We start from the raw sequence: 27,551 nt of genomic DNA, 5'->3' as shown, positions 1-27,551 counted from the left end.
ATTAGATTAGTCCACCTGCAAAAAATTTAAATATGTTTCTTCGAATGAGATTGAGAGATAAATTCAAAACAAGGAGGCCCGGATAAGACAGAAAGCATTAAACAACCAGCGGAATATATAAATCACGAGGGACGCGGACACCGCAATTTCGCTCGTTATAAAGCACCAGCTGAGAAGGCAACAAGACCAGGCTTAGTTGATCCTTCCCACCTTTCATTGCGAGCAGCTTTGCATCGCATCCCCGCAAGCTATCGTATCCTCCCGTCCCAAGTAGGCTGCAAGTCAGTATATGGCGACTACATAGCAAGACTTGCCCGCTGTTACTTCTCGGGTCAACCGCGAAGGAGGATGGCCGGCCGCGCTCGAGCTACTGGGATTCGGGGGAACAGCGGCGACGGTCCAAAGAAGCGGCAGCGAGAAGAGATGTCGCTCAACCGGTATGCTGCCATGCAGGCATACCTTTTGATGGGCGTAACCGGCTTAGGCTACCTGGCGCTTCTGTGGTCGACGGTAGTCCTCCTCGGTGGCTTCGTCACCGCGCTGGGGAAGAAGGATTTTTGGTGCCTAACAGCTATTAGCATGATACAGGCAGCCAGGTCAGTAATGTCCTGTCTCTTATTGAGATATTCTCCATCTAGGCACAGTGTAGGTCTTTTTGTTACTCTACAGTTATTGATATGTCATTTTTTTGGTCATGTGTCATTTTGTTAGTATTTGATTGGTGTGTATCTTAATTATGTAGAGACCGGTTGTTTCTCATCATGCTTTGTATCCCCTTATGATGTATTTTGAGTTAATAAAAACGCCTTTTATCGAGGAAAAAAAAAGAGTTACTACCTCCATTCTAAAATATAAGATATTTTGTCTGGCTAGCCTACCAAAACGTCATATATTTTGGAACGGAGGTAGTACAAGATATTAAAAGATGATGTAAGGGTACGAGCGGAAGCTCCGCGCTTCGGTGCAGATGATGGTGATGTCTGTGTGTCACTTACCTCTTGAGGGCATCGTTCTGCTCTCTTCCCCGTGCCGGGGTTTCAGGTGAAACCCTAGGCCATCGTTTCGGGCTCGGTGGCGGCAACGTACTGCGTCGTTACCCTCTTGGGGAGAGGGGGTAGGGGGGAGGGGTATCATCCGGTTAAGGCGCATCAGCGCCTTCGGCCTTGCTGTGACCCTAGCGTGAAGCTTCTTCGGTTCTGCCGTGGAGTGGATTCATTGGTCATTTACACGTGTCCTCGTAGTCACCGACCTCGGTCCTTGCTATCCGCTTGCATGATCGAAGCTCCACGGTCCGTAACGTGAGGACAGATGCTTGTTCTCTTTGGCAATAGCTTTGTGTGCTCAGTGCGTCGGGGTCCGGTGGTTTCCCATGGCAGCGCGGTTCAGTTTGGTTCGGTAGTCCAGATCACCTCATGTTAGCGTGACGACTCCTATTTTCTTGTTTGGCTGTAGGTTGCTCGCATCCTTGCCGCCCTCTCGGTTGTCATTTTTTATCTTTTGACTGGCTTGTATGGGGTTCTCCCCACTACCTTCTATCGGTTCGGTCATTTGTGCTTTATATATATAGCGGGGTGAAAACCTGCTTCGTGTGGATAGAAAATCCATACCCTTGTTATAGGGGCTATACGTATTTGGTGCCATGTTGATATTAATATATCTTACTCGATAAAAAAGTTTCGTTGGTAGATAAATAAGAGGGTTCATACCTAAAATTTATGTAATGTTGTACTCCTTCCATTTATATATACAAGGTCATTATATATTTTTTATGTCTAATAACTTTGACCATTAATTTTACCAACAAAAAGTGAGTTATATGCCACAAAAAATTTGTCATTGGATGCATATTTCAAAGAACTTTCTGATGATATATCTTTTATGACATATAATCCATATTCTGTTGACCAACATTATAAGTCAAAGTTTGCCACGAAAAACAAAGTGACCTTGTATACAAAAATGGAGGGAGTACAATGTTTGACTACAATAATTTTCTAGTGAGGGGCTCGAGTACGAAACTGACTATGCATTTGCCATGCCACTTTTTCACAGGTTCTTTAACGACTGGGAAGAAAAGGTGATGTTAAATTTCTTTATGCAAGTGATGCCAATTATTGAGGAAATTATGGTCAATGTCATCCCATGGATTATTGTTCTTTTTCCATTGGTGTATTTGCTGATGTTGATGCTCCTAGCCATGGAGATAATCTACCTGTTTGGGTCTTTCATCTGTGTCGGGGTCTCTTTGTGGCGCATAATACAGCGTGATTATGGCAACATGGACGGGGACAGCACCAATGCAAACCTGATGCCAGCTATGGACATATTCTACTCTCTAGTTCTCTGCCAAGGTGCACTCTTCACTTTATGGTTAACATCTAACATTGTGGTTTCACCCTTTATCACTTCACTCCAAGGAGTATGGGAGTTCCCAGAGAAGTGGGGTAGAAGATCAGTTTTAAACTACCTCTTTGACACCCGGTCGAAATGCTGGCGGGACCCTAAATCCATCAAGGATAGAGGATTGCTCAAGTACGCGGTCGATTTGCTGGACTCTGAATCATCGCAAGACTACCTCTCCGGAACAAGGATGCTGGATGTGTTCATCAAGCACGAAGAGGATGTAAGGCCACTTATACTCCCCTCAAGCCAAAAAGTTCAGAAGATGATAGATATACTGAGGTGGAGAAGCAGCGACAGAGAGATGCAAGAGCTAGTGGCCAGGATATTGGCGCATCTTGCCTGTGACATCGATCTAACCCAGTTTCCTGGGGCAATACGGTGCATATCCTCCCTACTCGGTACCACCTTGCCATATTGGAACAACCAACAAGCATCCAGTAATGAATCACCTAAAGGTAAAATGGAACAGCAAGGTGCAGGGGAGAGCCCCATCGATAACAGTGAAGTAGATCGCTGGAATGAGTTGATTCTGCAAGGTCTGGCAATTCTCGAGAGGCTGGCGTCTGACTGTCACGCCCCGATCTGGATCGAGGAGACCAGAGTAGCCAGATGAGAGAAAGGGGATGAGGATGGCGTGAGGAAGGGGGTGAGCGAGAGAGAAACTGGGAGAGATATTTAGTTTACTCAAATAACAGCCTGTCCAATACAATGCTCATGCGGGGGTTAAGTATCCCTCGACCCAGCTGGCTCACGCACCGGCCACACACACACTTACAGCTGGCTCACGCACGCACTCACGCTTGGCACAGCCAACTGGCAGTCACGCAGTGGTGCCTTGCACTGCCGTGGTGACATTCTCCCCTCCTTGAGAACGTACTTCTTCCTCCGTTGCATCGTCTTCCCAGATGCTTGCTTGCGGGTAACGCCGGCGGAGCACGTCGTAATCCTCCCAGGTGATCGTCGGAGGAACTGTGTCCCAGGCCACTTGCAGTTGAACCACGGGTGCATTGCCCTTCTTCATCATTCTGCGGTCCAGTATCTCCACTGGTATGGTCTCCTTAGTGGACAGATCAGTGGTGGCCGGAAGTTCAGAGAACACCGGACTGTAGTTGGGGGTGAAAGGCTTCAACTGCGAGACGTGAAACACGGGGTGGATTTTACTGTCAGCAGGGAGCTCCAGTTTGTATGCTGCAGGTCCAATTCTGGCGATGACGGAGAAAGGGCCAAAGAACTTGAACGCCAGCTTCGAGCAGGGGTGGCTCGCCACAGACTTCTGTACATATGGTTGCAGTTTCAGAAGAACTTGCTCCCTGACCTGAAATGCCCGCTCTATTCGATTCAGGTCCGTCAACTTCTTGTGCTTGACTTGCGTGCGTGCCAGATGTGCGCGCAGGTTTTCCTGATGCAAGGACCAGTCCCACTGCTCCCCGTCCGGCAAGGCTGGTTGGGATGCCGGCCAGGTGGCCATGCTCCCCTCGTTGGCTTCGACCCCGTACAGCGCTTTGAAGGGAGAGCAACCCAGCGAGGAGTGAAAGGAGGAATTGTACCAGAATTCAGCAGCGGGAAGCCAACGGCGCCATTGCTTGGGAGTGTCGTGAACGGCACAGCGCAAGTACATCTCCATGCACTGATTGACACGCTCACTTTGGCCATCCGTCTGGGGGTGGTACGCTGTGGAGTAGAGGAGCTTGGTGCCTGCGCCGGCGAGCAGTTCGCGCCACAGCGCACTGGTGAAGATCTTGTCGCGGTCGCTGAGTGTCGTGAACGGCACAGCGCAAGTACATCTCCATGCACTGATTGACACGCTCACTTTGGCCATCCGTCTGGGGGTGGTACGCTGTGGAGTAGAGGAGCTTGGTGCCTGCGCCGGCGAGCAGTTCGCGCCACAGCGCACTGGTGAAGATCTTGTCGCGGTCGCTGACGATGGATTTGGGGATGCCGTGGAGCTTGACGACGTTGTCCCAGAACACGCGCGCCACCTGTGTCGCCGTGAACGGGTGCCGCAAGGGCACGAAGTGAGCGAACTTGGTGAAGCGGTCAACAACCACCATGATTGTATCGTAACCTTCGGACTTGGGCAGTCCTTCGACGAAGTCCATGGTCAGCTCTTGCCAGGGTGCGGAGGGGATCGGCAGAGGTGCCAGTTTGCCCGCGGGCTTGCGAAGTTCAGGCTTGGCTTGCTGGCAAACCTGGCACTGGCGCACGAATTCGTCGACATCTGGTTTCAGTCCCTTCCACTCGAAAACTTTCTTGACTCGGTGGTAGGTGGCCGTTGCTCCGGAGTGGCCGCCCACGGCGCTGTCGTGCATCGCGCTGATGAGCTTAGTGCGCAGAGCGGTGTTTGCGCCAATCCACAGCCGGCCCTGACGCCGAATGAGGCCCCGGTACAGCTCGTACTCGTCATCATCTGGGCTGTGCAGTGCAAGCTGTTGCAGCCGTTCTTGCGCGTCCGGATCAGTGGCGTAGGAATTGGCCACCTCTTGGATCCACGCGGGCTGACACAGGGACAGAGCGTTGGCGCTGAAGTGGCTGCCCACGCGGGAGAGCGCGTCCGCAGCTCCATTGTCGATGCCGCACTTGTACTGAAACTTGAACTGCAGCCCGACAAGCTTCGACATTGCGCGGCGTTGGACGTCAGTCACCAGTTGTTGATCGCCCAGCGTGCACAAGCTCTTGTGGCCGGTGAGGATGGTGAACGGCCCGCGCTGCAGGTAGGAGCGCCATTTGTCCACCGCCATCATCACCGCCAGAAACTCCTTCTCGTACGTTGAGAGTTTCTGGTTCTTCACTCCCAGCGCTTTGCTGTAGTAGGCGACCGGGTGGCCTTCTTGCACCAGCACGGCGCCAATGCCAGTGTCGCAGGCGTCCGTCTCGATCGAGAACGGCTTGTTGAAGTCTGGGAGGGCGAGCACCGGCGTGGTCACCATCGCCTGCTTGAGCGTGTCGAAGGCGTGCTGCGCGGATTCGGGCCACTCGAATCCTTTCTTGGTGAGCTGCAGTGTGAGGGGCTTGGCGATGATCCCATAGTGCGGCACAAACTTACGGTAGTAGCCGGTGAGCCCCAGGAACGCGCGCAGCTCGGTGGCATTGGTCGGAGTAGGCCACTGAGCCATGGCTTCTGTCTTCTCAGAGTCAGTCGCCACGCCCTGCTTGGAGATGACGTGGCCGAGGTAATCGATGTGATTTTGCGCGAATGAACACTTCGACATCTTGGCGTATAACTGGTGCTCGCGGAGCAGGCTCAGGACGAGGCGAAGATGCTCCAAGTGCTCTTCCCAGGTCTCACTGAAAACCAGAATGTCGTCAAGAAAAATGATGACAAACTTACATGTATACTTGGCGAAGATCGCGTTCATCAAGCATTGAAAGGTTGCAGGCGCATTTGTCAGGCCGAACGGCATCACGCGGAACTGAAAATGCCCATGGTGGGTTTTGAATGCAGTCTTGTGTTTGTCCTCTTCACGCATGCGGATTTGGTGATAGCCTGCCCGCAGATCGAGCTTGGAGAAGAAAGCAGCGCCGGCTAGTTCATCGAGGAGCTCGTCCACGATCGGCAACGGAAACTTGTTCTTCACTATGATGTCGTTGAGGCGTCTGTAATCGACACAGAACCGCCATGTCCCGTCCTTTTTCTTCACCAGCAGCACCGGAGCAGCATATGGGCTGACCGAGTGTGTGATCACGCCGGCATCGAGCATTTCTTTCACTTGACGCTCGATTTCGTCTTTCTGGAGTGGCGAGTAACGGTACGGTCGTGTGTTTGTAGGTTGAGCTCCTTCTTCCAAAGTGACTGCGTGATCGTACTGCCTATGAGGAGGCAGACCGGTTGGTGTGGCGAAGACATCAGCAAACTCCTCCAATAAATCGCTGATCGGCGTCTGCGATGGTATGCGCGACTTTGGTCTGGGAGGTTGCATTTCCACCATGGCCATAGCCCAGATATCATTGCCAGCGATTAGTTTGCAGAGCTCGGCCGGCTGAACGGCCGCGAGCGTTGGTGTCGTCTTGGGTCGAACACCTTGCAGGGTGACCAACTCGCCGTCGTGGAGGAATGAGATGAACTTCTCTTGCCAGTGACATGTCATCGGACTGTTTTTCTCCAACCAATCCATGCCAAGGATGCCGTCGTAGGCGCCGGTGTCGAGCTCGTACATCTGCGTCGAGAAGGTGTGGCCCTGCATCCACCACTTGAGCTCAGGGACTTGGCGAGAGCAGGTGAGGTGATCGCCGTTCGCCACACGCACGTCCAGGGTAGCGATTTCTTGTGTCTCTGCGCCGACACGCTCGACGAAGGATTTGTTGACGAAGCTGTGCGTGCTTCCGGAGTCTAGCAGTAGCAGCATCACCTGGTTGCCCACCAGTGCGCGGAGACGAATGGTGCTGGGCGCCTCTGAGCCGTCCAGCGCGTGCGCAGAGATGGTGCAGCACTCCGGAGGAGGGACGACAGGCTCTGGAGTGTCGAGCAAGTCGAGAGCGTGCACGGCGTCATCAGTGAGCACCTCGCCATACGCGCCGACCTGAATCGTGAGCAGCTGCGCCTGCGGATTGCAGCGGTGCTCACGGCTGTATCGATCGCCGCACTTGAAGCAGAGCCCGTTGGCGCGGCGAAATTCCTTGAGTTGACGCTCGCGCGCATAGTCGTCGGGCTGTTGGCGTGGCGCGGCGCCCGGGCGCGCTGGTGGCGCTGGAGGTGGGCGGCCTTGGGGTTGTGGTCGCGGCCGCGCTCGTGGCGTGTTCAGCTCCTCCTCTTGGATGTGGGCAAGGATCGACGCGCGCGTGATGCTGGTGGGGGCTTGGAGACGCACGGCCGCGCGCAGTTCGTCCTTGAGGCCCAGCAAGAACTGCATGATGAAAAACTTGGTGGAGAGCGATGGGTCGAGCGCCAGGAGGTGGTACATGTGGCTGTCGAACTCCTGGCGGTATTCGCTGACGGTGCCGCTCTACCGGAGTTGGAGAAGCTTCTGCATCTCTAGCTCGAACTCGTCGGCGCCGAATTCCTCGATGATCGCTGCGCAGAACGCCTCCCAGCCCAGGCCAGCATGTGTTTGACGAAATGCCCGTAGCCAGTGCGCGGCCTGGCCCTCGATGTACAGCGTCGCCGTGGTCACCCAGCTTGACGGCGGCACGCGGTAGAGGTCGAAGTAGGCGCGGCAGCGATCCAGCCAGAGGTACGGCGCCGTGCCATCGAAGCGCGGAAAATCGTGCTTGGGCGGCTTGATGTAGTTGTCGTGGTGTTGGTGGAGTTGTGGCTCGTTCTGCTGCTGGAGCGGCGCCTGAAGCAGAGGCGGCCGCTGATTTGCGAGGCGTGGGGACGGTGGCGGTCCCTGTTGTTGTTGGTGCACGGGTGGAGGGCGCAGAGGAGGCGGCGGGGGTGGAGGTGGTGACGGGTTGAGGACGGCGCCCGGTCCCGATCCGCGCGGCGACGGCGACCTCTCGAGCGCCTTGCGAGTCTCGTCGACGTCGGCCTGGGTGAGATCCACCTGCTTGGACAGCGCCCGCAGATCTTGCGCGACCTGCGCGTTGAAGGCGGCCTGCACCTCGAGTCGCTTTTCGTTGTCGGCCTTCTGCTCGTCGAGGCGTGAGAGAACGGTCTCCATGAGCGCCTTGAGCGTGCTGGTGTTGTCGTCCATGGCAGACAACAGCTGTCGCGTCTGAACCGATGGTTTGGACGGCGCCGTTGCTCCGCTCCGAGCCGATCCAACCCCGTCGGGGATTTTGGGCGATTTGCCGGAGCAGATCGCACCCGCGGCGGTGGATGTTACAGATCAAGGCCAAGAGGTTTGTGGAGGCAGCGGAGAAAATTTTTCGGCAGGATTCGGTGGCTCTGATACCAAAATGTCACGCCCCGATCTGGATCGAGGAGACCAGAGTAGGCAGATGAGAGAAAGGGGATGAGGATGGCGTGAGGAAGGGGGTGAGCGAGAGAGAAACTGGGAGAGATAATTAGTTTACTCAAATAACAGCCTGTCCAATACAACGCTCACGCGGGGGTTAAGTACCCCTCGACCCAGCTGGCTCACGCACCGGCCACACACACACTTACAGCTGGCTCACGCACGCACTCACGCTTGGCACAGCCAACTGGCAGTCACGCGGTGGTGCCTTGCACTGCCGTGGTGACACTGACCAACACAACTGCAGGGACATATGCAGCACCCCCGATTTAATGGCCAAGATCATGTCACCTATCTACTCTGAAACGCTTATCCAAGATATCAGCACAATGTCGGCATGGCAAGATTTGGTAAATGGGGGGTTCAGAGTGGTGCACCGGCTCATCCGTGCTACTGAGTGGACTGGCAGAAGGCTGGCCCATGAAATCTCTTGTAGCGAGCAGGCTGTGAGCAACCTTGAGAGGATTCTTGATCAAGGCAGCACAGCTAGCCAAACACTGCAGATTCAGGCTATAGAGATACTGACAGAATTGGCTTTGGATCCGCCTATCAATCTCGCCACGGAAACAAAAGAAAAACTGATTAATAAGCAGTTGAAGGTCTTCCTTAATGAAGGGACAGAAGAAAACCTTAAAGTTACGGCTGGGAAAACACTGGCATTATTATCCAAGACAGCAACTATCTCTGTGTGCATAATGAGCAAATACAATAACATTGCTGATCAAGTCACTGAAATGCTTGATGCTAAGAACAAGATCATTTACAGAACAATAGCAGCTGAGATCTTGGAGAATTTGTGTACTCACCATGCAATGGACACGGAACACGTGAGGGACACCTTGCTGCCAAAGGTAACCGTCCAAATCTGTTTATGCAATTCCAATATCTGAAGCAGCACAACAGTGTCAGTGGCAAGTTAGAAACATAATAGATTGTGTTATATTCTAAGCTTTCCTGATTTTTCTTACATCTCGTTCACCTCTTAGCCTTTGCAAACATCAGACCATCCTCAAATCACCTCACTCCATGCATAACATACAGATAAAAACTTGCAGTAAAGTTGTTCCAAAATTGTGCACTTTCAAGGCTTCAACTTTAGGCTAACTAATGGCTGAGATTTACAGAAGTTTCAGGCATGGGAGGATTAGCGAGTGTAAAGCTAAGGACTAAAATCATACACTGAAACATATTAGTCAGATAATTGTAGATTTTAAACCTTTACGAATATCCTATGTTTAGTGATTTGAATTTTAAGTTACATTATTGTTGCAGGTGCTAACAGAAGTTCTAACCAGTAAAAAGAAACCCCCATCGGAAGCATCTCAAAGGCAGTTTCCTTGGTGGGCTAGGTTACTAATGCGAAGGCATCTATCTGTAGAACAACGTCGTAAAAGAAAATCCAAAGCATCAGGAGATGTTGACGAAAATCCACAGCAAGACGACGAAGAAAATCAACATTTCGAACATAATAGCCAAATCAATTTATCCGAGCAAAAGGAGACGCATACAGCTACGATGGAATTGAAGGAAGCATTGTTATCCCTTACTTTGGTGATATGTGACAAACTGATAATTAGCGCAGACGACTTTGATGATGTGGCTCGGAATGTTTCCTCGGGAGAAGGTCAATTTGTGGCGAAGCTCAAAACTGTAGTAGAAGAGAACTGTGAAGCCACCGCTAATAGCCTGAGAATCGTAAGCTTTGCGGTCAGATTGCTGTTACAGTGATGCGCCGCGGCCAGTACAGCGCGCACTTCAAGGATCAGAAGTTCATGGAGACACTATCTAAGGCTTCGACAATCATGTCAAACCTTGAAAGCTGCATGCTCTTCGCTGGTACTGATTGTGGAGCAAAGAAGACCGCCAGGCCCCTCCTCTCTGATCTTGTGAAAGAGGCACAAGCGTTGGCTGCTTAAAAATGTATTTTTAATCATGTTTCTCTACCATTGTGATGTCTTATTTCTCTAGATCAAACAATCGTGTCATATTTCCCTTGGATACATGGCCCTCGGATTGTTTCATTTGTCAAATAAGATTGTGTGACTGGAATTTTATGGAACAGGTAATTTGCTATGTTACAGCCAGTTTCTACCTGAAGAAGATCAATGCTACGAACCCATTTTGTTTCTATCCTGAAACGTACCCAAATCTACCAGCCTGATGACAAGGCGCCATAACAAGAGCAAGGACGTTGGGGACGGGGACTCACCTACGGATTTTTCTCCGGAGAGTGCAGCGACGATGCGGCGATTCCGATTGGCATCCCCACGGGCAAGACGGGCACTGGCAGGGAGTTAGCCGAGTCGGCGTGTGGAGGAGGGTAGAAGGAATGCGCGGGGCGGATGGGTTGGGGCGGATGAGCGCCGCCCTGGTGACTTCTGCGGCTCGTCCGGCGGCGTCTAGGGTTTCCGTCATCCCCAATTCCGGTACGAAACCCCAACGCCGCACAAGATGGGAAAGCTCGAACAGAACCAAAATTTCAACCCTCGTGTGCTCTGAGGAACCAGGAGTCCAGGAGCCGCGTGGCACGTACACATTCGGCCTTTCTTTCCACCGCCACGCCCTTGCCTGCCTCTACGCGCCGCCGCCTCCACCGCTCTCGTCGCCGATGCCGCCGCCTGCTCCTCACGCCGCGTGGCCGTACCCTCGACGCGCGGCAAGCAGGATGAGGTAGGTGCCTTCTTTCTTAGCCTTCCGTGGGTGCCCCGAACGGCAAATCTGCGTTGCTCGTAGCAGTCGTAGACACCATTCCTCTGATTGCTTCAGGTTGCAGGTGATTTTTTTTCCTCAAAAAGAGGGAAAAACAATCGGCCTCTGCGTCGAGTGTCAGGTTGCAAGGGAGGGATGATTCGCAAATAGAGCACCAACTTTCAGGTATCTCCTGGATCAGTCTCGCCTAATCATGATACTTTACCGTCTATTGATTGTTCAGTATCTATGACTGCGCGAATACCGATCGATTGTTCTTGATTGAAGTCCAATGCGTTGTTCGTTGTTCGTTGAGTGTTCTTAATTGAACTCTTCCTAACCATGTTCCATAGGACAATCTGAATGCTCTGCTTCAGTTCAACTATTTTGCGGAGAAAATGCCTTTCAAAACAAATTATGGGGAGAAAAAGATAACTGTACTTTAGTCTTTATTTCTTATTACAACAGCATTGGTATCTTTAATCCTAACCAAAAAAAAATTACATGCATCCATGGCTTGGCGTTGGGTTTGGCTTGCAGGTGCAGCACGAAGTAGTCAGCTAGTTGCCCATTCAACCTGTAAGCCACCCGTGTCTGATCCCATCCCCATAGAAAGAGACGACGAAGCCAACCACAAATGAAACTGCCGCAACCCATATAGCCGAGCTGTGATCTTCGGTGCTTGTCATCACGTCTGAAGCGTTGGCGGTATAGTTAAGAAGATCTGGATTTCCCGTGGAATCGACTGCCACAGATTCTCGAAATGCTGGAAGGGATCCAGAGAGCTGATTATAAGAAATCACCAACTCTGTCAAGCTTTGCAAACCTTCGAGCGAGGATGGTATCGGGCCAGACAAATCGTTGTAGGAAAGATCAAGGATCTCCAGGTCCTTCAAAATGCCAATATTTGAAGGAATAGACCCACTGAGATGGTTGTGACTTAGATTCAGAAGTGCACTCAAGCTGGTCGGCATTGTGGGGATGACACCAGTGAGCTCATTATCCCCGAGATGAAGCTCAATAAGAGATTGCGGTGAACTGATTGAAGTTGGAATGGCGCCAGTGATCTTGTTGCCCTGCAAATTTATGTTTGAAAGCCGTGGTAGCTGGAAAATTTCATGTGGTATCTCTCCAGTAAATGAGTTTTGGCTAAGGTTCAGTACATTCAAGTTCACCAGATTGACAAGTGTGCTTGGTATATGTCCGTCAAAATTGTTTATTTGGAGTTTCAGAACAGCCAGGCTATCAAGTTTGCCGATCTCAGCGGGCACTGCACCGTTCAACTGATTGCTTGCCAGATTCAAGAGAACCAACCTACTGCATCTGCCAACTTGTCGGGGTATGCCTCCCGCCAAGTGGTTATTGTTCAGCTCAAGATAAGACAAGCTTGAGGCATCACCAATCGAGCCTGGGATACTACCATCGAGCAAGTTTCCTCCGAGATGAAGGCGATAGAGGCTGCGAGAGAATCCTTGTGGGATGTGCCCTTCAAGCCTGTTGCCGGTGAGATCAACGGTATGCAAACCACCAGCCAAGAACAGATCAGGAGGTATCTCACCACTAAGCTTATTGTAACTCAAATCCAACATCTCTGTATTCATGGTGATTTCACTAGGTATCAAACCACTGAAGCCGTTGCCAGACAACACCAGTTCCTTCAGAGAGTGGACCATTATTGTTGGGAGGCTACCACCAAGTGTATTGTAACTAAGGTTCAAGCTTCTTAATCTGGGCAAAGAACTCAACTGTTCGTCTACATTTCCACTCAGCAAACTGAAGGAGAAATCAAGAACCTCCAGTTTGCGGAAACCAGTGAAGTCGCCGAGCGGTCCAGGCAACTGAGCGTAGCTCAAATTGAGCGTCCGCAATCTAGCACCCAAGGGGCATGAGGAGAGCTGCTGTGGCAGATCGGTGAACCTGTTTTTTGAGAGGTCCAGAGATTCCAAGGTATCAAGGGAGCATAAGCAGGCAATTACGGTGGAGTTGGAGAGGCCAAAGCGAGACATGGAGAGGTGCAGCACAACTGCAGATGAACCAGGGCGGTTAGACGGCACAGAGCAAGTGATCCCACTCCACAGGCACGGGTTCGGGTCGGTTGTGTCCCAGTGGCTCCACGGAGCCATGGTGGAGACCATGCTTGAAAGGTTTCTCATGGTGCTTTCCTGCACTTTGTTTAGCCGCAGTGGTTGCACGCGGGCCATGGACAAATCAAACAGCAAGCAAATCAGCAGCGCTAGCAATAACCCATGGTGAGAACATGAGCCATACCTGCTCTTCTCCATGGTCACCTCTTCTCTTCTGTAACCTATGGGGTCAGCTGTTTGCAGGTGTGGTGATGGTGGTGTTGCAAAGGGCTTGATCGACCCACTGACCACTGTCGTATGTGCAAGAAGATGGGTAGAAGAAGCAATGGTAGAGAAAGCAGCAATGGTCAGATTAGTGGCGCAAGACCCCAACTGCGGCGTACACGAAGGGGGTCAAACTTTGACTCAAAGTGATGTGGAGCCTCACAGCATCAGGTTGGTATCAATCGTCATCGTTACCTTGTCAGCTTGCAAGTTTGAACCGTGTTCTATTCATCGGCAAGTGGTCTGATTTGTGGAATTGTACCACTAGCATTTACTCATTTACCAGTAAGAATGGTGGAATGGTCTATTCTACGAAAACCACAAGTCAACGGCGACGCTAAAAAGAAAGATAAACCAAAAATATGATAATTATGTGCTCAATTTTTTTTTGTTTTGGAAGTAAACCTTATTTTGCACAATTATTCAGCATTTCTACATGTTTTCTTAACATTCCTGTATTTTGAAGCAACTATTTTGAGTCAAAAATTCTTTCAAGGAAATTAAGCAATTGCTGATGAGATTAATGTTGCTGACATGCCTTGGGGCCTTAATCCGCCAATTAAGATGCGTCCACCATTAGGATTATTCGACAACACGTGTATCCTTTCACTCATATTACTATCATTTTCCTCTAAATGAAAAAAATTAACGCATGTGTTCCCCAACAGGTTTTATTTTATTTACAGTAGAATGTCTCAATTGCAACTTTTGCCAACTTTGCTACTTTACCGTTGAACTAAAGGAAAGAAAATGAGCTGTTTCCACCACCCTTGTGTTGGCTTACATTGGTAAATTTGAATACCTTGATGTACATTTATGCTATGCAGTGATAGCTTAAAACTAAATAACTGTTTAGTAAAGGCACTGAAGATTACTGTCAACTTTGGACCTAGTTCCCCAGAGATCGTGTGACAAATTGCTGGACTCATGACATCTTGATGTTTCATTGGCTAGTACTCATGAGATCGTGTGACAGATTGCTGGATTTGTGCAATATGGATTCTCTCCTCACACAATAAGTTTGAAGCATTTACTTTCAGAACCGTCTTTAAATGTTTTGGCAGCAGCGAGTTACTAGGTTTACTGTCAATTTATATAGAGGTAGTGCTAATTAAAATTAGCATTTTCTAATAGTATCCACTATTGGCAATCACTTACCATTTATTTTTATGAGAAACACAGCTTCAGCATTTGTAACCTTCGTATGATCAGGGATGCAAACATAAGCGTCACTCATCTATTGGAAATGAAGTCTAGCTGCACACCTTTTTAGCTTAGCTGCACATCACATGTTTGAGGGCTAATCCATTCCGTTATTACTTCAGCTGGTTGCGACATCAACAAAAGGCGATGTACCTCCGTTGGTGGCATGTAACATTTGCTGCCATCTCAATCAGAATCATGCCTCTGGACAGTTTGTTACAAGGCTCCTATCCCCTTTGGAAACTGCATGCCTCAACTGAAAATAAGAACTATCATTTCTCTCAACCACTCTCATGACACCAGAATTTCTGCTCTATTGAGTATGTTTCTCTGACAGCAGTTGTTACCGTGCTCGTCTCCTTGGAGCCAGACAGATAGCCAGCCAGCCAGCCAAGAGTGCCCAGAAAGATAGCGTCCCTGCTTCAGCGCCACTCCTGCAGATTTTTCTACGCGAGCATTGGGAGTTTTCTGTAACTTCTTTTAGGTGGCAAGTCATGGTTCTTGCTTGTTGCTACTGGGAAACTGGTTGCTTGGGGCTAGCTGCTGGTGGCCAGTGTGCTATTGAAGTGGAAGCAAAGAAACCAGCAGCCTCTCACCTCCATATAAGCCTCCGGGAGCTTGTGATGTTTCTTGCAGCCCAGATCCTTGAGAAAGCAGCACGTCCATGGCCTCTGATCGCGTCGAGGTCGACACCGCCCGCCCTTTCCGGTCCGTGAAGGAGGCGGTCGCGGTGTTCGGGGAGCGCATCCTCGTTGGAGGGAGCAACTCCAGGTACAACGGCAATGCGGTTGCCCTCGCCGATCCGCATGCCAATGCCACCCCTAGTGCCAAGCACGAAGATAGCAGTAGGAGCAGTACCGCCACCCTTTCTCCAAATGCAATGGCAGAGGTAGATGCGGAGCCAGGGCCAGAGGCAATGACAGCTATCGTGCCAATGTACTCCGCGCACTCCTCGCCGTCGTTCACGTCGCCGCGTTCGGCGTATGAAGACGACGGCGAGCTTGGTTGCCAAGACGAGGAAGCCGGGCTCGCGGTTGTGAGCTCCATCAAGAAGCTGGAGGCGGAGGTGGCCGATACGAGACGGGAGGTGCTGCAGCTCAGGAAGAGGGGCACCGAGATGGAGATGGCCGTGGCCACCCTCAACGCGCAGCTCCACCGAGGCCTCTCGAGGCTGGCCGAGATCGAGGCCGACAAGGCTGCGGCGGCGGCACGCCGCAGCATCGGTGGAGACACCGACGTGATGGCGGCGGCCATGGTGCGGAGCGAGCGGTGGGCCGAGAAGTCCAGCACGTACAGCAGCGAGTACCTGCCGTCCTTCAGCCACGCGCTGAGCCTCGGCGAGATCGACGACGACCTGCTCGGCGGCAGGAGGAGGAAGGCGCAGAAGGTGAAGCCCATCGTGCCCCTCATCGGCGACATCCTCTTCTCCAAGAGTTTCTCCAAGAGGAAGAGCGGCAAGGACAGCGGGGATCTCTCCGGCGTGTTAGGGTGATCATCACTTGCTTGCTGCGTGCTCAGGTTGTGGCTGCTTGCGTTGCGTGTGGTTTGGATGGAGCATGTGCTTTCTTTCTCTTTGCTTGGGGTTTTTCATTTTTTTTCTTTTCTTCGTGCTCTTGTTTGTGCGAGCCTGTAAATGTAAAATACTGATGAATGTTTGTACCTATAGTGTGTTTTAGATCGTGACTGTTTTCTGATTTGGCTAGCTGTTTTAGAGTAGAGGTGTTCGGCTACCTCACTTCTGTTTTAAAGTAGAGTTGTTCGGCTACCACACTTCTTTTGAGCCGTTTGCCGTGCTTTATAAATAAAGTCATGTGACCAAATGATACATATTGTTAAAAAAAACCTCATACAAGTTGATCGATAAAAAGACGACACAACAAATCAGACACGCTAAAAAGCACAAAAGTGCACAACCAGGCTCCTCCAGCATGTCATCAAGAATAAGCACATGATATAAGAGATGCACACACATTCAATGACAAACCCCCCAACCCACCCCGAGAGGGAAATGATGCGCCGCCGTCGCGTCCGCCTTAAGAGGATGAGAGTTATCACTCTCACTGCTTGCAAAAGGATGGGTAGGGAAATCAAGGCGACACCCCAAAAGGGACACAACACCGGCAAGCATTGTCACTATTGGCACCATGCGTGAAGCTTTCGCTCGATACCTCCCGCACACCTCTCCTAAGGAACCCATACCACCATGGTCCCCAAAGGGGAATAACCATGCACCTTGCCATTCACATGACCAAAGCACGCAAACAACACTGCTTGATGGAGAGTCAAATGCACAGTCAGTCACCAAGGGTCGCTGCCCCATCATCACAACCCTAATCCTGAACCCCCGAGCCACACCTGCAACTGCCAAACACCGGAGGAAAGGGCGGGAAACCCCTCCTTCCCCGCCACATGACAACCCCCAACCAAGGACACAACGACGAACCCAGTCGGATCTAGACGAAGGCTCACCCAACCCAACGGCCACGAGCCACCACGTCAACAACAACCAACATGCTTTAAATCGGGCGCCACCACCTACGACGGCCGGATCTGGGAGGGAGACGGCCCGCACCACCAGCCCATTATGTCCCGACTAGCACATACGAGCAAGCTGACGACGCTTCGACCACCAAGAAGGAGCAGGCGAGCTCTCATGAGTCAATTCCTGGACGCACCGACATGACGGGAGGCGGCGAGCAGCCAACCGACGACGACCCATGCAGGCTTGATTAAGTTTTGGGACTTAGCTTTCTGAGTATAGGAGGAAGAGGAGAAGATGAGGAGAAGAGGAAGGGGAAGGATGAGAAGGGTAGGGAAGAGATCCTCTGTCGGTGGACCCGGACATCAGTCAGTGACACAACCATGTCCTAGGGCAAGAGGAGGGAACAAGGGAGATGGGAGAAAGATAGGGTGTGTGTGTGTGTGAGAGAGAAAGACAGAAGATGGAAGGTTCCCCGCCACCGCCTACCACCACCCAGAGATTTGTCCAGCGTGGTTCTGACCGGCGGAAGCGAGGGAGAACTGTCGTAAAAAATGTTTCCTATCATTCAAAAAATGTCTAACGTGTATTTAAATATTTTTTAAACACGTATGCAACAAAAGGTAAAACCATGTTAATCATGTATTGGAAAAAGTTAAACGCGTGCAAAAAAAGTGTTTTAGATGTATACAAAAAAGGTACAGTGTGTATGAAAGGAAAATCACCAAAACATTTATTTGAAAACTGTTAATCATGTATTTAAAAATTTTTAAACGTTTGTAAAAAAATGTTCCTGATGTATATGAAAAATGAACAATATGTATGAAAAAGTAGACAACAAAATATTTTTTTATTTTTTAAATATGTATATAAAAATATTCCTAATGTATATGAAAAATATACGATGTGTTTGAAAAGGTAGAAATCAAAATACATATTTAAAAAAATGTTATCATGTATTATCTCCATTTGAACTGAAACCTTATAAATTATTTCTGTTCTGAGGGAGTATTTGAAAAAATATTACATGTGTATACAAAAAATGTACAATGTGTATGAAAACATATAGACATGTGTTGAAAACAATAAAAAGTAAAAAACCTGAAGAATACCAATGAAGAAACACAAAAAATAAAAACCTAAAAGAAAACCAGTGAAATCCAACAAAAAAAAACCCAAAAAAAAAAGAAACATGTGTATAAAAACACAAAAAATAAAGAAAATAAAAAAATAATGAAAACCATAAATAAAAACACAGAAAAATAAAAGAAAAAACTCAATAAAGATTGAAGGAAATCCGTGAAGAGAACAAAAGGCAAATAAAAACTGGACGCGTCCAGCCAATAGATAACGAAGAAGAAACTCGATTTCTGGGCTGGCCCAAACGCACGGACGCCAACGGCAAAACCTATTAGAAATCGGTACAGGCGGTATATAGATCCGACACTGCCTCTTTTTTGGCCGGTTTTGTGGTAAGCGTGATAGATTGAATCAACAAGCAGTAGTGTGATCTGCTGCTTGCGGTCAGTACCACGTGTGATCTCCTTCATATTTCTTGAAGAAGATACCTCTAATGTTCCCACTAGATCTTAGACCCGCCAACCTCCACTCTCGCCTTTCTGTTTATTTCCCGCAATCCTAATATTTAGTTCCACTTCTGACTGGATGAGAGCTCACCATCCAAGGTGCCCTGCTTTCTGATTCTCTCTTTTATTTATCTTTCTTTCTTTCTCATCTCTTTCTGATTATTTCTAACCTCATTCTTTATGGTATAGGGATTAGTTGAGCCCGAAACAAGGAGATGAACTTTTGGTCTATGAGTGTATATATGCCTTATATGAAAAAAATAGTACTTAAATAAAAGATTAAAAAAATCTGAAATATTTTTGAAATAAACTTGATCGTCCATTGTACTTGTGAATTTTTTTTCCACGATTTTTCCCCTTTGACTTCTTCTAAAAATAAATTTTCGGTCAAAATACTGTGGATAGTGACCTATAATGGTAAATATTTTTTTGCCTTGAAGTCAACGCTGGTTTTTAATTCTTGAAAATTTATATACTAGTGCAAAAGAAAGTCAAGTTTATTCACAAAAAACTTCTGAACTATTTCACATTTTTGTATTTTTTTTCCTCATGTAGAGACAACCAGGAACCGAGGGGTATTTCAGCACGTGAGAAAAAAGAACTAGCTTATTATAGAATGCACAGTTAACTCGCCACCATTCTCTCGTGACCTCTCCTTCCATTTTGGCCACCTTCCCTTGGTTTGAGCGCTCCGCCATTCCCCCGTCGCTCCTCTTGCATTCCTCGATCCACAAAAGGGCAAACAGCATAACAGATCAGAACTTTTTTGGCACATTTTCCTGTTCTTGGTCCACGAACAAGAAGGCAACAAGGTGAGGATCCGAGGCCACTGGCGATGCACGCCGCCCTCTTCTTGCTCTCCTTGACCAGCGCCTCCGCGTCCGTCGTCGCCGCCCTTGCGTCTTCCTGAGCTCCGGTCCACCGGCGACGATAGACCGATGGCGCCGCCCCAGGAGGGGGAGCAGTGCGGGCGGCCGGCCAGCAGCGTGTTGATCTGGGTGGTGACGGTGCTGCTGCTCCTTGCCGTGCTCGGGGGCGGCGGGTGCCTCGTGGCCTACGTCCTGCTGCCGCCGAGCGAGGCGCCCGGATGGATCCCATGCGTCGGCTTGGGGCTCGTGTCGCTCCCCTGGGCGTTCTGGCTCGCCACGGTCGCCTACCGGTGCGTCACGGCGCGCTCGGCCGACCGCGCCGTGGCGCCCGCGGCCGCCGGCAGCTAATTTCATTACTGAAGAGTAGGTAACCATTGTGATGTTAGTATCAAATCTGTCGTCAGTGAAAAAAGCATTTAGCAAGGAGATCTGTGGGGATCGATTATGCATTGCAATGTTTGCATGGTTATGAAGTAAAAAAGTTGGTTATCTGAAAAGTGTGCCATGGTTATATTTTGTCTTTTAACTCTTTATGCTTTGCAGTGTGAAGCTGATTGGAGATCGACACAATTGATGTGAGGATTATATCAACTAAATTCGACCGACCCCCGCAAAAAAATAAAAAATTCGACCGAGTTCGGTTTAAATCTTTTCGATCAAAATCCGACGTGATGGTAGATGCAAACGTAATGGACCCCAACATCTGAACAAACTTTCATAATCATGCGACTAAACTGCACGTGTTGTTTGTAACACACAAAAATACAAGTTTTCCGAAGCAATCCCTATCTGAATATATTATCCAAAGATGTATGGAGAACATATTATATGGTTGTTCCCATTAAAAATACATATTATATGGTTGTGCATATGCCGACCAATTTCTTAAACCGCTGTGATCAAAAGGTAAAATCTGTCTAGGACACATCTAGATGTGACATAAGACATAGTTATGTCACATCTAAACTGATGTCCACTCTATTTGTGGTCTATTGTTTTGTCCTAGTTTTTTTTGCTTTTTGTTGCTGCATTATATATTTATGGGAGCTTAGATGTGACATCCTTAAAAAAATCTAGATGTGAATTATACAAACTGAAATAATTCACTATTTTCCCAATGACGGTGAAAGAGCTATGGTCATCATGTTGTTGAAATTATAGAACATTTCCCTGCAAAAAGAAAAAAAGTATAGAACCTGTAGCCCATTTTATCATTTTCAATAATTCCTCAAAAATTCCAAGAGGTTCATATGGTCCATAATGCACGAATAAAAAGTATGAAAGTTTAGTCCCACCTCGATTGTGGAGGGTGTGTGAAGATGACTCATACATGAGTGCCCCTCCTCCGCCGCCGGCCACGCGACGTCTCGCACATGTCATGTTTCCTGATTGATCCAATATGTCACGTCTACACGTCGTCTTTTTTTGCCACGCAGAAAAATAAAGATCGAAAGATTACACTAATGGAAAAGGAAACACAGAACTGAACAACCATTGGATCGTTCTAAACCGAGCCGGTTCGTTGTCGATAGTTCTTGAAGGAACATCAGTGTAGTATAACCGGAGAAGATAACTTGCATTTTGGTTGGTCTGAATGTGGCTAACTAGAAGCTTATTGAATGGGGAACTCAATTAATAAAGATATCCCATTAATAAATTTACTGTAAAATAGTGCTAGAATGGAATATATCCATCCATATAGCAAATAATGTGAGAACCTTTCGGATGTTCCTTCCATGGCAAAATCTTATCTCTGAATTATCCAGACGATCCTTTGATAGCAAAAAGCATATCTCTGGTCTCCGGATTAAATAGCATCGGTCAGAGATACACATGTACGCGTGCAATCATATGATTGTCCACTACTGATCTGGTGATGCATATGCTTACCGTGAAGAATAACTTATCTTACAACCCAGCCACGTAGTTGTTTTCTTTTTCTTGCGGAAGAGATAAATGCAATATTTGGATACAGAGCGGAGAATCTGTACCTATTACTCATATTTCCAATTATTTGACCCAACTTTATAACGATAATGCATTTCAGATTAAAAGCAAATTGTTTGCAGCGCACACTACATAGTAGTTACCAGGACACCTGTTAGAGTACGTAATGGGCCTAATGGGCCTGGGCTGACGGTATAGCCCGTTAGTCTTAGGCTTAATTAGAAATAAGGGTCGCTTGCTTAGGGGTCAAGTAAGCCTTCTTGGGAAGTCAAGTAAACCTCTCTCTTAGGGAGGAGATATATCAATCTAATCAAGTAAGAATTAAGAAGAAAATCCCTTCCCTCATGCCCGGCCGTGGGCAAAAAGGTCCCCGGTCGGCCCTCTCGCGCCCTCCTTCTAGCAGCCACATAACAATATGGTATCAGCCTACCTATGGCTTGCGTCCTCGTTCGCTTCCGCCTGTTGACCGCCTTGGTTTTTCAGCCGCTGGTGCTGCTGTTCTTGAGCCGACTTCTTATCGTGAGGTTGTTGTTCATCCTGAATGGTAGCTTGCGATGGCAGAGGAGATTGCTGCTCTTGAACGCACTGGTACATGGGATATTGTTTCTCTTCCTTCAGGTGTCCGTCCCATCACTTGTAAGTGGGTCTACAAGGTTAAGACTCGCTCCGATGGTTCTCTTGAGCGTTACAAAGCTCGTCTTATGGCTCGTGGCTTTCAGCAGGAGCGTGATCGTGATTACGATGAGACTTTTGCTCCTGTGGCCCATATGACCACTATTCGTACACTTCTTGCCGTGGCCTCTGCACGCCACTGGTCTGTACCTCAGCTTGATGTTAAGAATGCCTTTCTTAACGGTGAGCTGCGTGAGGAGGTATACATGCATCCACCACCTGGGTATTCTGTTCCTGATGGCATGGTATGTCGGCTTCGTCGAGTTTGTTGGCTTCATGCGCATTCATATGCGTGGCATTCGTCTTTGGGGCGTTCTTTCTGGCGAGGTCTGTTGTCCGCCATGTCCGGTTCCACCTGTGGCCCCTACTCCGCCGATGCCACCGGTTCTTGCTGCCGATGCTGATCAAGCTGCGAAAGGATGCATCTAAGATTGCAGATGACGCTGCCGTCCGTGCTTATGATGAGCAGGTTTCGGCTTATGAGGAGGCTCTTCAGACTTATCACGAGGCTCTTTCTGCTTACACTCAGTGGCTTGATGAGGATGCCCGTGCCGCAGTTGTTCTCACTGCTAGTGTTCTGCCTCAGTTTGCCTCTGAGTTCTTGGGGCTCCCTAACGTATCTGAGATGTGGACCCATCTCCGTCAGCGTTATCAGCCCTCTGGTGATGCCTTATATTTGTCTGTGGTCCGGCAGGAACATGCTCTTCAGCAGGGTGACTCCAGTGTTGACGATTTCTGTGCACAGAGTTCTGCTATCTGGCGTCAGCTTGATTCTCTCCGCACTGCTGGTTGCCGTACTTGTCAGTGTTGCCAGGTTGTGCGGGCTGATTTGGAGTTTCATCGTGTCTACGAGTTCTTATCTCGGCTCCGTAAGGAGTTTGAGCCCCGGCGTGCTAAGTTGTTTGCTCGTGGTCGTATCTCCCTCATGAAGGCGCTTTCTGAGAATCTAATCAAGCAAGAATTAAGAAGGAAATCCCTTCCCTCTTGCCCGACCGTGGGCAAAAAGGCCCCCGCCGGCCCTCTCGCGCGCTCCTTCTAGCAGCCACATAACAATCTGGTATCAGCTTTCCCGGATTTGATCATGTCCAGTCCTCCACCGAGTTCTTCCCACCCGCCGCCGCCACACACCTACCCGTCGCCACAAGCGTCTTCATCGGTGCTGCTGCCACACACAGCAGGCGCGCCGGCATTGGGCGTGCTGGAGTCCTCAGGGGCGATTGCACCCTCTACCCTGGCACCGTCCGCCCTCGTCCTCACCCAGGAGCAGATGACAGCCGCAATCCTGGAATTACAACAGGCCGTGGCGGGCATCAGGGCCTTCCTCGTCGGGCCCTATGCGCCCCAGCTGCATCCCCAGCATCCACCTCCTCCGCCGCCACACCAACAACAGCTACCCCCGCCACCGCCGCCCTTGGACGCGACCATGGTGCCGGTCATCTCGTACCAGTATGGGATGCCCTACGACGGGACTGCGACGACCTCATTCCCATCAGCGCCGCCGCCGTCCCAGGGCGTCCCCATCCAGCAGATCAAGTTCCCGCCGTCGCCGTCACCGCTTCCGGCTTGGATCGCTACCCGCCATGTGTCGGCGGCGGTGAGGCTGCAGGCTGTTGCGTGATACGTCTCCAACGTATCTATAATTTTTGACCATGCTATTATATTATCTGTTTTGGATGTTTAATGGGCTTTAATATGCTCTTTTATATTATTTTTGGGACTAACCTACTAACCGAAGGCCCAGCGCAAATTGCTGTTTTTTTTGCCTATTTCAGTGTTTCGTAGAAAAGGAATATCAAACGGAACCCAAACGGAATGAAACCTTCGTGAGGATCGTTTTTGGAACAAACGCAATCCAGGAGACTTGGAGTGGAAGTCAAGGAAGCAGCGAGGAAGCCACGAGGTAGGAGGGCGTGCCCCCACCCTCGTGGGCCACTCGCAGCTCCACCGACCTATTTCTTTCGCCTATATATACTCTCATACCCTGGAAACATCCGGGGGAGCCACGAAACCACTTTTCCACCGTCGCAACCTTCTGTACCCGTGAGATCCCATCTTGGGGCCTTTTCCGGCGCTCCGCCGGAGGGGGATTCGATCACGGAGGGCTTCTACATCAACACCATAGCCTCTCCGATGATGTGTGAGTAGTTTACCACAGACCTTCGGGTCCATAGTTATTAGCTAGATGGCTTCTTCTCTCTTTTTGGATCTCAATACAAAGTTCTCCTCGATCTTCTTGGAGATCTATTCGATGTAATACTTTTTGCGGTGTGTTTGTCGAGATCAGATGAATTGTGGGTTTATGATCAAGATTATCTATGAACAATATTTGATTCTTCTCTGAATTCTTATATGCATGATTTGATATCTTTGCAAGTCTCTTCGAATTATCAGTTTGGTTTGGCCTACTAGATTGATCTTTCTTGCAATGGGAGAAGTGCTTAGCTTTGGGTTCAATCTTGCGGTGTCCTTTCCCAGTGACAGTAGGGGCAGCAAGGCACGTATTGTATTGTTGCCATCGAGGATAAAAAGATGGGGTTTATATCATATTGCTTGAGTTTATCCCTCTACATCATGTCATCTTGCCTAATGCGTTACTCTGTTCTTATGAACTTAATACTCTAGATGCATACTGGATAGCGGTCGATGTGTGGAGTAATAGTAGTAGATGAAGAATCGTTTCGGTCTACTTGATACGGACGTGATCCCTATGTTTATGATCATGCCTAGATATTCTCATAACTATGCGCTTTTCTATCAGTTGCTCGGCAGTAATTTGTTCACCCACCGTAAAATATGCTATCTTGAGGGAAGCCACTAGTGAAACCTATGGCCCCGGGTCTATTTTACATCATATTAGTTTCCTGTCAACTAGCTAGTTCTGTCGCCGTTTATTTTGCAATCCTTACTTTCCAATCCATATAACAAAAATACCAAAAATATTTATCTTATTATCTTTATGAGATCTCACTTTTGCAAGTGGCCTGAAGGGATTGACAACCCCTTTATCGCGTTGGTTGCAAGGTTCTTGATTGTTTGTGCAGGTACTAGGAGATTTGCGTGTAGTCTCCTACTGGATTGATACCTTGGTTCTCAAAAACCGAGGGAAATACTTACGCTACTTTGCTGCATCACCCTTTCCTCTTCAAGGGAAAACCAACGCATGCTCAAGAGGTAGCAAGAAGGATTTTTGGCGCCGTTGCCGGGGAGATCTACACACAAGTCAAGACATACCAAGTACCCTTCACAAAGTCTTCTCCCTCGCATTATATTATATGCCATTTGCCTCTCGTTTTCCTCTCCCCCACTTCACCTTTGACTTTTCTTTGCCTTCTTGCCGTATGTATCTTTTTTTGTGTTTCCATGTGCCTTCTATTTGCTTGCATCTTTGCTTGCTACAAATCTATTCACCACATGATATGTGTTTTGCTTGGAGCGTCTTGTATGATTTGAGTCTTTGCTTTTTAGTTTACCACAATCATCCTTGCTGTCCACACCTTTTGGAGAGACACACATGAATCAGAATTTATTAGAGTACTCTATGTGCTTCACATATATTTTTTGAGCTAGATAATTTTGCTCTAGTGCTTCACTTATACCTTTTAGAGCACAGTGGTGGTTTTATTTTATAGAAATTATTGGTCTCTCATGCTTCACTTATATTATTTTGAGAGTCCTTTAGAACAGCATGGTAGTTTGTTTTGGCTATAAAATTAGTCCTAATATGATGAGCATCCAAGATGGGTATAATAAAACTATCATATAAAGTGCATTGAATACTATGAGAAGTTTGATTCCTTATGATTGTTTTGAGATATGAAGATGGTGATATTAGAGTCATGCTAGTTGAGTAGTTGTGAATTTGAGAGATACTTGTGTTAAAGTTTGTAATTCCCGTAACATGCACGTATGGTGAACCGTTATGTGATGAAGTCGGAGCATTATTTATTTATTGATTGTCTTCCTTATGAGTGGCGGTCGGGGACGAGCGATGATCTTTTCCTACCAATCTACCCCCCTAGGAGCATGCATGTAGTACTTCGTTTCGATAACTAATAGATTTTTGCAATAAGTATGTGAGTTCTTTATGACTAATCTTGAGTCCATGGATTATACACACTCTCACCCTTCCACCATTGCTAGCCTCTCTAATACCGCACACCTTGGGGATGCTTGATACGTCTCCAACGTATCTATAATTTTTGATTGTTCCATGCTATTATATTATCTGTTTTGGATGTTTAATGGGCTTTAATATGCACTTTTATATTATTTTTGGGACTAACCTATTAACCAAAGGCCCAATGCAAATTTCTGCTTTTTTGCCTATTTCAGGTTTCGTAGAAAAGGAATATCAAACGGAATCCAAACGGAATGAAAACTTCGCGAGGATCGTTTTTGGAACAAACGCAATCCAGGAGACTTGGAGTGGAAGTCAAGAAGCAGCGAGGAAGCCATGAGACAGGAGGGCGCGCCCCAGGGGGGTGGGCATGCCCCCCGCCCTCATGGGCCCCTTGCAGCTCCACCAACCTATTTCTTTCGCCTATATATACTCCCATGCCCTAAAAACATCCGGGGGAGCCACGAAAACACTTTTCCACTGCCGCAACCTTCTGTACCCGTGAGATCCCATCTTGGGGCCTTTTCCGGCGCTCCACCGATGATGTGTGAGTAGTTTACCACAGACCTTCGTGTCCATAGTTATTAGCTAGATGGCTTCTTCTCTCTTTTTGGATCTCAATACAAAGTTCTCCTCGATCTTCTTGGAGATCTATTTGATGTAATACTTTTTGCGGTGTGTTTGTCGAGATCCGATGAATTGTGGGTTTATGATCAAGATTATCTATGAACAATATTTGATTCTTCTCTGAATTCTTATATGCATGATTTGATATCTTTGCAAGTCTCTTCGAATTATCAGTTTGGTTTGGCCTACTAGATTGATCTTTCTTGCAATGGGAGAAGTGCTTAGCTTTGGGTTTAATCTTGCGGTGTCCTTTCCAAGTGACAGTAGGGGCAGCAAGGCACGCATTGTATTGTTTCCATCGAGGATAAAAAGATGGGGTTTATATCATATTGCTTGAGTTTATCCCTCTACATCATGTCATCTTGCCTAATGCGTTACTCTGTTCTTATGAACTTAATACTCGCATGCTGGATAGTGGTCGATGTGTGGAGTAATAGTAGTAGATGCAGAATCGTTTTGGTCTACTTCATACGGACGTGATGCCTATGTTTATGATCATGCCTAGATATCCTCATAACTATGCGCTTTTCTATCAGTTGCTCGGTACTAATTGTTTCACCCACCGTAAAATATGCTATCTTGAGAGAAGCAACTAGTGAAACCTCTGGCCCCGGGTCTATTTTACATCATATTAGTCCCGTCAACTAGCTATTTCTGTCGCCGTTTATTTTTCAATCTTTACTTTCCAATCTATATAACAAAAATACCAAAAATATTT

General features: G+C 48.3%; 4 protein-coding genes across 5 annotated transcripts; 3 read left to right on the top strand and 1 right to left on the bottom strand.

The window, feature by feature from the left end:
- The first annotated feature begins 96 nt into the window (after positions 1 to 96).
- LOC109752083 (uncharacterized) lies at positions 97 to 10,352 on the top strand. Of its 2 annotated transcripts, none has more exons than XM_073496308.1 (3): positions 97 to 596; positions 2,053 to 2,077; positions 9,570 to 10,352. In XM_073496308.1, the coding sequence occupies exons 1-3, from the start codon at positions 349 to 351 to the stop codon at positions 10,023 to 10,025; spliced, it is 729 nt and encodes a 242-aa protein (XP_073352409.1). In that variant the 5' UTR covers positions 97 to 348; the 3' UTR covers positions 10,026 to 10,352. The 2 variants fall into 2 exon arrangements, with proteins under 2 accessions (XP_073352409.1, XP_020166539.2); XM_020310950.4 differs by having other exon boundaries at positions 2,053 to 9,148.
- Positions 10,353 to 11,406: 1,054 nt separating this feature from the next.
- Positions 11,407 to 13,318, bottom strand: LOC109752081 (uncharacterized). The gene has a single exon (XM_040386707.3). It carries the CDS (start codon positions 13,265 to 13,267, stop codon positions 11,558 to 11,560), a length of 1,710 nt encoding a protein of 569 aa, XP_040242641.1. The 5' UTR covers positions 13,268 to 13,318; the 3' UTR covers positions 11,407 to 11,557.
- A 54-nt stretch (positions 13,319 to 13,372) lies between these two features.
- LOC109752084 (uncharacterized) lies at positions 13,373 to 16,211 on the top strand. The gene is made up of 2 exons (XM_020310952.4): positions 13,373 to 13,504; positions 14,659 to 16,211. Exon 2 carries the CDS (start codon positions 15,201 to 15,203, stop codon positions 16,026 to 16,028), a length of 828 nt encoding a protein of 275 aa, XP_020166541.1. The 5' UTR covers positions 13,373 to 13,504; positions 14,659 to 15,200; the 3' UTR covers positions 16,029 to 16,211.
- A 3,061-nt stretch (positions 16,212 to 19,272) lies between these two features.
- On the top strand, positions 19,273 to 19,967 carry LOC109752072 (uncharacterized). Its single transcript, XM_040386185.3, has one exon. It carries the CDS (start codon positions 19,540 to 19,542, stop codon positions 19,816 to 19,818), a length of 279 nt encoding a protein of 92 aa, XP_040242119.1. The 5' UTR covers positions 19,273 to 19,539; the 3' UTR covers positions 19,819 to 19,967.
- The last annotated feature ends 7,584 nt before the right edge of the window (positions 19,968 to 27,551 follow it).

Source organism: Aegilops tauschii, chromosome 4 (assembly GCF_002575655.3).
Source record: "Aegilops tauschii subsp. strangulata cultivar AL8/78 chromosome 4, Aet v6.0, whole genome shotgun sequence".
In the NCBI taxonomy this organism is placed as follows: domain Eukaryota; kingdom Viridiplantae; phylum Streptophyta; class Magnoliopsida; order Poales; family Poaceae; genus Aegilops; species Aegilops tauschii.
Note: the sequence above shows the minus strand (reverse complement) of the source record. Positions and strands in the feature narration are given on the sequence as shown.